Source organism: Podarcis liolepis (assembly GCF_965112155.1).
Source record: "Podarcis liolepis genome assembly, chromosome: 6".
NCBI lineage: Eukaryota > Metazoa > Chordata > Lepidosauria > Squamata > Lacertidae > Podarcis > Podarcis liolepis.
The window spans coordinates 56,290,212-56,302,995 of NC_139559.1; the positions used below are offsets into that span (position 1 = coordinate 56,290,212).

A 12,784-nucleotide genomic window follows, 5' to 3' on the forward strand; every position below is an offset into this window, starting at 1 on the left:
TAAAGCCTGGTGCCTCCTTCCCAAAGCCTGGGAAACTTCTGCTGGGCTTAGGGCCAGAGGCTCGTGTGTGTGACACCCCCCCCCTCCATGGCCCTCGCAAGCTGGTGCCTCTGATCCTAACTGTTCCCCTATGAAAAATTTCATAGCACACCACTGGTGTGTTTGCTGATCCCTGTTTTGAGGAATATAATATGGAAAAGTGTGCTTTGAAAAAAGATATACTCAGCCTTCAGCTGAGCTGCTCACTTCTGCCAGTTCCAGTTCTGCACCTGAAGGTTTAGTTAGGAAAGCTTATAATTATTAACAAAAGTAGCCTGTATATTGAACTCAGATGTTCAGCTTTTCTTGTAAGATTTTTCAAAGTATGGTGCTGTCCCTCTTCAGCTGAAACTAGATCAGAGCTCCCAGATGTGCCTAATATTCCATGTTTTGTTCACACATGCGCAAACAAATGCATTTTAGCTTGCCAGTGACTACTTATTGATCCCATTCATTTTAACTTGTGTTTCTGGGAATTTGGAGTTTATAGGTCAGTCACAGTAGCATCAGTGCTTTCTAGACCAGTTTCAAGGATTTGTCCTAGGTTGTATGAAAATATCTTGAAGCTGCACCTTTTTAAAACAATCATAAGCTTTCATTAGGTTGCAATCCTAACCCCACTTACCTGGGAAGAAGCCCTATTGAATTCAATAGGATGGTTAGAATTGCTCTGGCAATTTTGTTTAGTATATTAACCAACTCAATTTTTAGTTGAAGTTCCAAATTAATGGCTCACTTGTTTATTTTTGAAGCTGTTAATTTCCGCTAGTTTTTGGTATCTTGTGGATATCTTTAATTAACTAACTAATCTGAAGATTAATCAATTAAAAATGTTAATAATTTAACAACATTTCTACATAATTTTAGGGTGGTTACATATGCATCTCCAAAAAAAGAGAGGAATCTTATCACCAAAAGAGACTGCAAAAGACAAATATTTGAATGACATTTGTCTGTGCTAATTTATATGTATCAATTCAAATTTAGAAAGAAATTGCTATAATTTAAATAGAAATGCAGCACCTCTCAGCACAGTTTTGGCTTTGGAATGCATCTGTGGCCAAAGAAACAAACCAAAGCATCCGAAATCCAGCAGGGGGAGCTAAGAGATATAAAATTGATGAATCATCTTCATCCCAAATTCATTGCTATCAATTAACCATATATATATAATTCTATAATTCCTCATGAGAAGAGAAGACTCCCTGGAAAAGACCCTGATGTTGGGAAAGATGGAGGGCACAAGGACAAGGGGATGACAGAGGACAAGATGGTTGGATAGTGTTCTTGAAGCTACCAGCTTGAGTTTGACCAAACTGCGGGAGGCAGTGGAAGACAGGAATGCCTGGCGTGCTCTGGTCCATGGGGTCACGAAGAGTCGGACACGACTAAACGACTAAACAACAACAATATAATTCTAATATATTGCATTACAGTGGAATATTCTATCACAGTTTGGAGGAATCTTGAGTTGTTGTAGTCATACCTAAACATATGGTCAAAAATGTTCCTTTCATCTTAAGAACATAAAAACGTCAGAAGAGCTCATGTGGTCCAGGAATCCTGTACTCACAGTGTTCAAATGGATGGTTATGAGAAACCCACAATCAGGCCATGAGGGCAATATCCTATCTTCAGTGCTCTCCCACTTGTGATATCCAGCAACTAGGATACAGAGGTATATCATTTCTGACAGCGGAGGCAGAAACTAGCCACCATGGTTAGTAGCCATCAATAGCCTTATTTCTTCTACATCAAGCATAGGCAAACTCGGCTCTCCAGATGTTTTGGGACTACAACTCCCATCATCCCTGACCACAATAGAAAGTGTCCTTTCATACTGCATCACGGTGTAGTATGCTGGTTTGACATCAACTGATAGGAAGTGCCTACAGAGGGTGGTGAATACAGCACAAGATATTATGGGCTGTCCCGTGAATCCGCTGGATGAAATAGCGGACGAATGTTGCCTCAGGAGAGTGAGGGAAATTCTCAGGGATGATTCACACCCTGGCCAGCACTTTCTTGACCTCCTGCCCTCAGGCAGAAGATATAGAAGCATGATTAGTCGCACCAACAGGGTAAAGAACAGCTTCTATCCGTGGGCTGTTAGGCTGCTGAATGAAAAGATAACAACAGGGCAACTGACTTTCGGGTTTGGTGGGTGGATGTCAGTAAACGAGGGGAACCAAGACTAAGAAAGCTGAGTGGGGGGGGGGGATGCTCGTGTAATCTCACTGTATACAAGTTGTACAAGTGACAATAAAGTATTTCAATTCAATGGGAGTTGTAGTCCCAAAACATCTGGAGGACTGAGTTTGCCTATGCCTGTTCTGCATGAAATAGCTTTATCCTCTTTTAAAGCCATCCAGGTTTGTGGTCATCACTACATCTTGTAGGAGCGAATGTCAAAGTTTCATTATGAACTTTTGTCTGTCCTGAATCTTTAGTTTAGGTAGATGCTGCTTACTGCTATAAGCAGTGGTCTCTGAACACATAATGCACACATTTCCTCAATAGTATTTAATGTTATTCTTGGATACATCCCTCTCAGTGATATGGAGCTCAATCCACTCAGCATATCCCCTGTAGGGAGATGTTGGCAGTGCCGTTTTTGCTGTGTCCCCCCCCCCCAAAAAATAGCATTTATTTATTTATTTGCAATTTTGCTTTAAAAAGCTCAACAAATCTTCACTGTTTGAAATATGGCAACCCTATCCCCCTGGATCTCCCTGTTCCCATTTATTTCAACAAAGCTTGCACCAGTAAGACTGCTGATGGATTATGCCTGTGGAGCCTGATTTCTGATTCAGAAGCAACCTCCACCTTCCGATTAATTCCTGACAATGTTTAATTACTTCTGGACAGCCCACGTCATGCCTCTCATACCAAAAGCAATGTCAGTCAGTCAGTCCATGAATATTCACAAGGCAGGATGCTCTGTGATGGATGGCAAAGCTTACCTTAAATAAACTCCGCTGCGGAACGGAATTTGTGGCAGCTAATCTAAAAAGAGCCAGCTGTGATAGTTTTCAAACCAGAATGCTAAGATCATCTTCGCACTTTCAGCAATCTGCAAAGTGTCATTAAAATCAAATATTTGTGGTGTGTTCCCCTCCCCCTGCCATAAGCCTATAGAAGAAATGAGGGGGTTAGGATCCTACAGATTCAAGACCACCACTGGCTTGCCTCCAGAATGCTCTTCGGGTTCTATCATGGGCAGGAACACCAATGCCCACATTCTCTTCGGGTTCTATAATGGGCAAGTACATCTATGCCCACAAACATTCTGATGCCATGCTGGCAGTGGGGTGGGGGATGGGGAGAGGCTCTGGGGCAAAATGCCAACCTATCAACAGACCTGTCTCTCCATGTGAAGTGGCACCTCCACTGCATACAGTGGTACCTCGCAAGACGAATGCCTCGCAAGACAAAAAACTCGCTAGACGAAAGGTTTTTCCGTTTGCGATTTGCCTCACAAGACGAATTTCCCTATGGGCTTGCTTCGCAAGACGAAAACGCCTTGCGTCTTTGTTAAACCGTTAAAACCGTGCTTCGCAAGACGAAAAATTCGCTAGAAGGCAAAACTTGCGGAACGAATTAATTTCGTCTTGCGAGGCACCACTGTATTGTGGCTCATCGGCCAGCACCTGAGGTTCCTTAGGATTGCTTCCTTACCATGTCTGATCTTTAAGAACTGAATGAATGAATGAATGAATGAATGGCTACGTTCCCCTTGAATGGCTGCTGTGGGAACGACCTAAAAATGGCATCCAAACTGATAGAACCTCACAAGTTTTGAATTCCTCACACACGTGTATGTCTTTTGATTTGAAAACTGCAATTCATCCTCCCCTTCTGTATACCTTGGGTAGGCTCATTCAGTATGGAACTGAATGAATGACTGCTGCCCAGTCCAAAGAAATCACTTCATGATTAAGCTCTCTTTCCTGCTTCACCAGTGCAAAACGGATGGGAAAGAGCAAGTAAAAACAGCGATAACCTGGGAGAACAACACTGAAGGCACCTAAACAGTATAAGCAGCCTTCATTGCTGACTATGGGAAGAACTATAAAGCTCTGATACTCAAAGGTTGGGCTGGGAGCCTATCTAGCTCTGCTGAGCTGGCTTAGCTCTTTAGCATAAACCAAATCCAGCGGTTTCAGTGTTTAGCTCAGTTTAATCAAACCTTGATTAATTTTAACTTTTACTAATACCAGGATTTATGGGTATCTTGCACCCAGACTCTGACCCCCAAACCTTATAACATTATGCATTGACTCTCCATTTCTTTCCAGTGCCTTTTCAGTCTCTTTTCTCAGCTCAGAACCTTCCCTTCCCTTCCCTTGCCATCAGCTGCTGTTTTATTTCTCTGAGGAAGGCAGAGCTTCCTCCTCATGACTTCCTGTCTGTCCCATTCATTTTCTGGGCAGTCTGCTGGGTTTTGAGAACGCTGGAGCAGTTACTGCACCCACCATTCTGCACACAGAAACACAGGTGTTGTGCCTGCCATTCTTCCTATGCACACAGTTCTTCACACATAGCTATGCTTGCTTCCTCCCACTCAGCTGTCGTACAGCTGGTGGGGAGCAGCGAGCGGACCGTTTGGGCAGTGTGGAGCCTGAACGCGCCCAAGCCACCGCATCTCTCCCAGGAGTGACACGTGGCTCGGACGCATTGCAGGCCCCGTGGTGAGTGTTGCCCGGCATTTTGTCACTGCCTCAGTGGTGACACCCGGGGTGGTCCGCACCCACCGCATCCCCTTTCCTCCACCCCTGAGTAGACCACAAGCTTAACATGGGTCAATGGTGTGATGCAGCAGCAAAAAAAAGCTAATGCTATTCTAAGCTGCATCAACAGAAGTATAGTGTCCTCATCAAGGGAAGTAACAGTCCTGCTCTATTCTGCCTTGATTTGACAGCACCTGGAATACTCTGTCCAGTTCTGGGCACCACCATTTAAGAAGGATATTGACAAGCTGGGATGTGTGCAGAGGAGGGCAAGCCTTATGAGGAACGGCTGAGGGAGTTGGATATGTTTAGCCTGGTAAAGAGGAGACGGAGAGAAGTTATGATAGCCATCTTCAGATATCTTAAGGGTTGCCACATGGAGCATGGAGCAAGCTTGTTTTATTCTGTTCTGGAGGCTAGCACCTAGACCAATGCATTCAAGAAGGAGGTTTTTAAGCAGAGGTTGGATGGCCACCTGTCATTTAGTTGAGATTTCTGCACTGCAGGGGTTGGACTATATGGCCCTCAGAGTCCCTTCTAGCTCTACAATTATATGATCAGCCACTCTGCTGTAGAAGCTCTATTTGCTATTCAAAAAGCAATACTTTATATACCTGTATAGATAATACTGCTTTTGTTTCTCTTTTCTGATTCCAATCTGGTTTAACACATCAGCTATAGCATGCTTTGTTTTTTATTTCGGCACCATCACACATTCCATCCCAAGGTGTTAACCCATAAAATTGTATGCAAGCCACCTGCCTCCATTAAAAAAAACCCTGTCTTCAATACAATAGTCATTTCAAAAGAAATGTTTTGCTTCATAATGGCTTAAAATTTCCATCCGTTATTTTTCTCAAAGTGTGCTCCCCTGATTTCTCAGAAACAAATTAAGTTAAATCATACAAGAGTGCACCAGCTAATTTACAGGCTTTTAATGTTTTAGCTCTGAAACGACAGATTTCTTCAAGGACATATGGCAATCACTTACAAAGCCATTAAAAAGCTCACATCACAGGAGATAGAAAACTGTGTGAGTTCTCTCAAATAGCTTGCAGAATTTTTTCTTATATACTGTATAGGCAAAATGTGTAGCTGTTTTCCGAAGTTACTTAGAATGCTATGTTTTCAAAGTTGGTTTGATAGGTCCCCTGCTGGCTTTTGGTTAGTGAAGTGTTTTTAGATTTTATTTATTTATTTATTTATCCCCACTGCCTTAGGTGTCAGCCAGCCTTCTGTTCCTTCTGGGATTTGCAACCATCTCTTTACAAAATCTTGTACATGTGGAGACAAGAGCGCTGCACTGTCAGCCAAGGAAAGGAAGCTGGCACTTCAGAGAGGAGAAATAAGCTGCGAGCAATAGTTGCCCTTGCCTGAACAATCTCAAGTCACTTCCACAGAATGACAAGATGATGAAACTGAGAAATGAATTTGGCCTTTGCCATTATTCATTTGTATCATGTGCTTTTCCGGCTCTGGAAGAAACCGCGATGTTTGGCGCATCTTGAAAACTGACTGCACACATTTTAACTTTATATAGCAAGAGGCGCTACTTGTGAAGTGTGTGTCCTATAAACATTCAGGATGCTTTAGCCTCAGACTCATTTTTGTCTTGCAGGATTTTGCTTTTATTTTTAAATAATCAATCACTTCCCTATATCTTATGCAGTTTGAAGGATGGCTACATTTTGGTCTGCATGTTCTTTCTGAAAGTGCGAATTAGGTGGGTTTGCCTTTAAATGCAAGCTGAACTGAATTCCCTCCCCCACCTCTAATAACAGCACAGTCCTATTCATATCTACTCAATGGCAAATCCCACTGAATTCAATGGGATTTATCTCCTGAGAAGTGTATACAGCAGTGCAGCATAAGACTGGCCCTTAATATTATATTTCAATTGAAATGGGTAGAGTTTACTTCTCTACTGCAGATATTTCTCTTCCCTACCTCCCTCCACCCCATTGTCACATGATGGAGACACGGTAAACAAAATCTACCCTAAAATGCCTCAAATTTGCTTACAAGCAATACTGTTTTGTAGATTACATAGGCATAGGCTTCAAATAATGTTGCACGATGTATTTTTGACCCAGAGTGATCCTATTACGCCGACTAATGGGGAAGGTTTGACTCTGTCTGCATGCATTAGAGAGGGCAGTGATCACTTCATCCTAATTGACATAGTACAACTGCACTACAAGAAAAATATTTCTCATTTAATGAAAGCCATAGCTCTAATTAGAGCTGCTACTGTGCTGTGTGGAATAATTATTACAAGGAGGTGTGATTTAAAGGAGAAAAGGATGTCAGCTTCTTGGGAAGTGTTATACTGGCAGTCACAGAGACAGAGTTGCTACTTTTTTCTGGTTCCCATATCATTAACAGCTGTCTGACAGGCAGAAATTCAATGGGTGTACTTTCACCATCTGCTTCTCCATGATGGGGTAAGCTGCACTTGTTGAATTTTTGTCTTTATATACAAAGGTGTTTTAAAAGTCAGAGGAGTTTTAAAACAATGTGGCAACCCTATAATGGAAAAAAGAAAAGCAGTTTGTCAGCAAGCAGACACTTTTACTAATTTGAACTGGCTTTTTTTGGTGCTAGAAGAGAGTTGGGGAAATAGACTAATAGTCAAGTTTTCTTACTGTAATGCATATGTACTACCGTACTGTCTGTCAAAGTTGATTGACACCATTAAAACAGTAATCCTATATATGTCTCATTGTCAGTGTGGCTTATTCCCAGGTAGGGATGGGAAACAAATTTAATTCAGTTCGTATTTGGAGGTGAATCAACCAAATCTGCACTTTCCAAAGCAATACGCAAACCGAAATACAGCCATTAATAAATACACACACACACACACACACACACACACACACACACTTTCCTAACTTTTGCAATATACTTCTCCAGTCAAGTGTGGCTATGTTTCAGTTTGCATATTGTTTAATGAAATGCAAATTAGATATGTTTGTCTTTAAATGCAAACTGCATTGGATTTCTCTGTCATTTTTACCTGTGTCATTTGACGGATGTGTAAATCAGCTACAGCATCTCTTGGCCAGCTACACTGGTGGCAGAGAGCAAGACAAATGCTGCTGTTCTTAGTTGGCTAGCATGATAGCACAGAAGGCAAGCTCCTTTGATCTGGTTACTGATGTCTAACAGCACAATCCCATCTGTATTTCCCCAGAAGTCTAATGAAATTTGATGGGTCTTACTCCCAGGTAAGATTAATTAGGATTGAAGCCTTGTTTAGGTACTTTAAGGAACCTAGCTCAAGATGTTTAAAGGTAAAGGTACCCCTGACTGTTAGGTCCAGTCGCGGACGACTCTGGGGTTGCAGTGCTCATCTCACTTTACTGGCTGAGGGAGCCGGCATACAGCTTTCGGGTCATGTGGCCAGCATGACTAAGCCACTTCTGGCGAACCAGAGCAGTGCACGGAAACGCCGTTTACCTTCCCACCTATTTATCTACTTTGCACTTTGACGTGCTTTCAAATGTATTTTGTTATAAGGGCTAGTCATTTGAGAGATCCTGTAAGTTGGGGTCTTGGCTGGTTCCAAGCTCTTTGACCAGTGGTATAAGACATGCTTCTCCCTCTGAATTTTACATCTAATCAGCTACACTGGATCAGAATCAGATGGTTAGAATGAGAATTATTTTTTCTGGAAAGGTTGTTGCAGTGTTTGAAGGTTGGACCACGTACTGTCACACAGATGGTAAAGTGATGTATAGCTTCTGGTAATACATAAGCTTTCTGCATAATTGGAATGACACTGTGATCTCATAAATAAACATTAGATAGGACTGGTGTTCACTGACATTGTGAAATGAACTTCAGGCTTGTCAATTAATGCCATCAGTAGAATAATTTGGCTGAAAAATTGTTCCAGGGTAGAAAAACTGTCCTGATGTGCAGTAATGGAGCATCTTTGAGGATAAGGCTGAAATCTTGTGCATATTTACTCAGGATGAAGCATCAGTTCTACTAAATTCATTGGCAGCTATTTATGAGTAAAAAAAATGCAGGACTGGGATAGAAACTTTTTAAATTGTGCGTGTGCGTTTTTTATAGACTCAGACAGAGTAATTAATAGTAGTATTAATAATTTGATTGCGATTATGTTTTGTTAAGCTCTTGAGCTTCCTTCTTTCCTCTTATAAGATGTGGTGTGAGTTGATCACTGAGTGGATTGCATGGTAACCGGAAATTGAAACTATCACAGAAAGTAGCAATTATCTGTTCCTACCAGTCCTGAATAGCATTGAAGGACTCTTCACAAGTAATATCGTACATAAGGATAAATCCCATTGCTCCTCGATAATAGGCAGTGGTAATTGTCCTGTACCTTTCTTGTCCAGCAGTATCCTAAACAACAACAAGAAACAGAAGCATTAGGCATCAAGTACTCTTGCTGAAAACAGCATAAACCCATTGATCTTATCAGCATGAGGGGCACTTCATAAATTAAGTTTTACTTATGTAGAGGCAATCTCTTTGTAGGAAAATGGGCATTTATTGCTTTGTCTGAATACCAGTATCAGTATTATTCTTGTACATGAACTGGAGAGGTCAATAAAGATAAATGTGTACATCCTTGATTTTATTGTATGCTCTGTCTGCCACAAACAGCAGCCTGCCACACTTCTTTCCTTAATGAGGTCATTGATTGATTGATTGATTGATTGATTGATTGCTATAAGGATATCTAAACCAGCTTCCATACAAAATGGAAATGGAAAACAACAACAAACAAATTACAAAGTTATCATAAATACAATACTAAATAACAGATATAATAAAACCTTGCACAACTAAGAACCTAATCAGACCTTTGTCAAAAAGTGTTTTGTTTCTTGGAATCCTCTCAAATCATTTCTGTATTGGCATTTTGCATCTATAGGTTTTTGTTTGTTTGTTTGTTTTTAAATGATATTTATTACTTTTTCAACATTTTCAACACAACACTACAAACAAACAAAAAAAGAGAAAAAAAACAATACAAATACAATACAAAAATGATACATGAACTAACAAAACAAAACAAAAACCAACAAAAACAATTTAAAAACACCTCAAACATTTTCAATATCTTATATTTCATTCACTTATTTCCAGCGACCTCCTCACACCTCCCTTTTTGTATTCCACTTATATTAATTGTTTCAGCAATTCCTTTCCATCTTACTCTGTTTTCTATCCTATAATTATCTTAACACATTCTTGCTTTATTTTTCCTTTAATTTTCTATTAATCTATTTATACTTAATTCCTTATAACATTTCTACTAAAGCCATATAACTTCATTCCAACATTTTTCTAACATTCCTTAATTTTACAATATTTCTATAAATAGTCTTTAAACTTTTTCCAATCTTCTTCCACCGACTCTTCTCCCTGGTCTCGGATCTTGCCAGTCATTTCCGCCAATTCCATATAGTCCATCAACTTCGTCTGCCATTGTTCGACACTTCAGTGTTTTCAAGAAGCAGCCATTCTCTCAACCAGCAAAAAGCAGATGGTTCTCAACGAAATTTAAAGGTCTGGCAGGGCAGGTCCACCTCCTTCTTTGGCATCCATCAATATCTTAAGTTTTACTCGAGGCTTCCTGCCCTGCCAAACAACTCTAAAAACATCCCTCTGCCACATCCTGAAACAATCCATCCCATCCAAAGCTTGCAATGTTTGAAACAAAAGCAACATCCCCAGCAACACAGCAGCCCTCATCCCCACCACAGTAACTCGGCCCAACAGTAACAACTTCTGATTTGTCCATATTTCCAAATCCCCCTTCTCTTCAATCCAACATCCTTCACTTGAACAGATTCACATTTTTGGCGATCATACTAACCCCCAAATACCTCTCTTTCTCAACAGATGTTAGTCCTGTCGCCTCCTGAAACTCTGTCAAGCTTTCCTTTTCCAGTTCAGATAGGGCTCTGGTCCTCATATTCATCTGTTCTTCTTTAAGTTCAATCATAACGAATGTCAGCTTATGTTCACCAGTTTGTATGGATGGGACTCTCCTCTCCAGTTGAAATGCTTTAAATTCAGCAGCAAGGGTTTTTTCCCTGACTTCATCTGCAGTTTGCCGTATCAGAGTAGATTCCTGTGTCAGTTTCTGGGTGGTTTCTGAATTGGTATTCACCTTTTGTCCCAAGTTATTTAAACTTTCTACGATTAAGTCAATTTCAATATTTGCAGCATCCATTTTCACATTTATCACATCTGTTTTCTTGTGAAGTTGTTCCAGCGAATTGTTTATTTTCAATAATGCAGCCACTAAGGCCTCTTCTGTCGACATCCCACCTGTTTTTTCCTTTCCGTTTGCCATAACACTTAAGAGATTCAAGGTCAATTCCAAAGTCTCACACTTTATTATCTTGCAGCTGGAAATTCCCCTAGCCTAGCTCCTGTAAAATAACCAATTTCAAAAGCTTCTACTAGGGGAAAACAATTTCTATTTGTATCGGTCAGTATGTCCTCTTTTAAACACAGTTTCAATAATCCAAAGTTAATTTCACTTTTCAGTTACTTTCCTCCTTTTTTTTTGAAAACAACCGGAGACAGTAGAAACAATGTATTCTCTTGTTCAGTTACCTGTCAATGAACGTTCTAAACGCTGTCAATGGACGTTCCAAAAAACATCAATCCTGCTAGCAGCCCGTTTCCAGGGTCAGAGCGGCGGTATTTTAACTCTCTTAACTCTCTCCTACAGGCATATTCAGTCCACCACTTCCCCCCCTCTTCTCCTGTCTCCAAAAGGGGGGGGGGGTTAGTTCTTTACCAAGGGAAATTTAGTTTTTTACAAAAGGCTTTCCAAGACTTTAGCTTGCAGCCTCCTTGCTTCAGTTTATCTACAAAAGGGGGAGGCGGACTTCCTGTATTGAACCTCCCCGTTTCGATGCCAGATTAGACGTTTAAAAATCCAATTCTTCCCAATTCAGCTCTACTCACGGGTAATTACTTTAGAGTCAAATTGTCCACAGGAAAAAGTCAGTGCTCTCCGACAACAGCTATGCAGCTTCGTTCCGTGGAAGAAGCAGACGATTCAAAGCACCGCGCCACTCACCCCACATCGCTCCGGATCCCCGAAACTGGGTTTCCCCGCGAGTAGGGGAGGCACAAAAGGTGCCCGCCGAATCCCACGTTCACAGGCTTCTCCCGCCTGTGATTTTTACGGGTCTCCGCCTTCGCCGTGGCGGTACAGACCCAAATACCCACGGGGCAAATTCCTCCCGATCAGAGGAAGTTTGGTGAAGATACCAAATTGTTTGGCATCATTAAAATGAAAAGAGATTGCAAAGCGCTCCAAAACGGCCTCTCCAAACTCAGTGAATGGGAAGTAACAACAAATGCAATTCAATGCAAACAAATGTAAAGTAATACATACAGGGGCACAAATAATAATAATAATTTCACATATATGCTCATGGGGTCTGAACTGGCAGTGTCTGATCAAGAACGAGACATCTACAAGTCTTACATATGACTTATTATATTGCTGTTCAATTGACACCTTTTTCCTGTTTACGGCAGAAAGGAAGTTAGAAGAATCTTGAGGTGAACCCCTGTCATTCTCTCTGTGAGTGCTTTCTCACAGCTCCGTTGAAGCCTTTGTACCTGGTACAAACTTTGGTAATGAACATGACTTGCACCCCTTCTGCTGCCTGCTGGCTGGGGAAACAGAATGCCGTACCAAAACAGCAGAGTGTGCTAACTAAGAATATTTATACAGTGTAGTCATGCATGGGGAAATGCTTTTGGACCTGTACTATCATGCTTGGTCATAACTTGCTCTAGGGGTCCAGCATTGCGTGAGCAGCTCAAGTTTTAATTCATCTGATAGAGGTTTTGCTTTTTATCTATATCAAGCTTCTGCCATCGCTGAAGTTGCAAAGTAGTGGTAACTGCCTCAGTATTTTCAGTTGGGATGTTCATTCCCTGCCCACTGCCTGTACCTTGATATTTTCTGTCTCTTTTAAAAGAGACATATTAGGTGCCAC

General features: G+C 41.1%; 1 protein-coding gene across 6 annotated transcripts in view; it reads right to left on the bottom strand.

Annotated features, from left to right (window-relative positions):
* Positions 1 to 12,784, bottom strand: part of RAB3B (RAB3B, member RAS oncogene family) — a 52,500-nt gene that overhangs the window by 5,147 nt on the left and 34,569 nt on the right. For all 6 annotated transcript variants that reach the window (XR_014527624.1, XM_083509755.1, XM_083509756.1 and 3 more), the window contains exon 3: positions 9,028 to 9,146. Coding sequence is in view for 5 of the 6 variants with exons in the window: in XM_083509755.1 (XP_083365881.1) it covers positions 9,028 to 9,146 (119 nt within the window). In the remaining variant the exon portion in view is untranslated. The remainder of the gene's footprint in view (positions 1 to 9,027; positions 9,147 to 12,784) is intronic.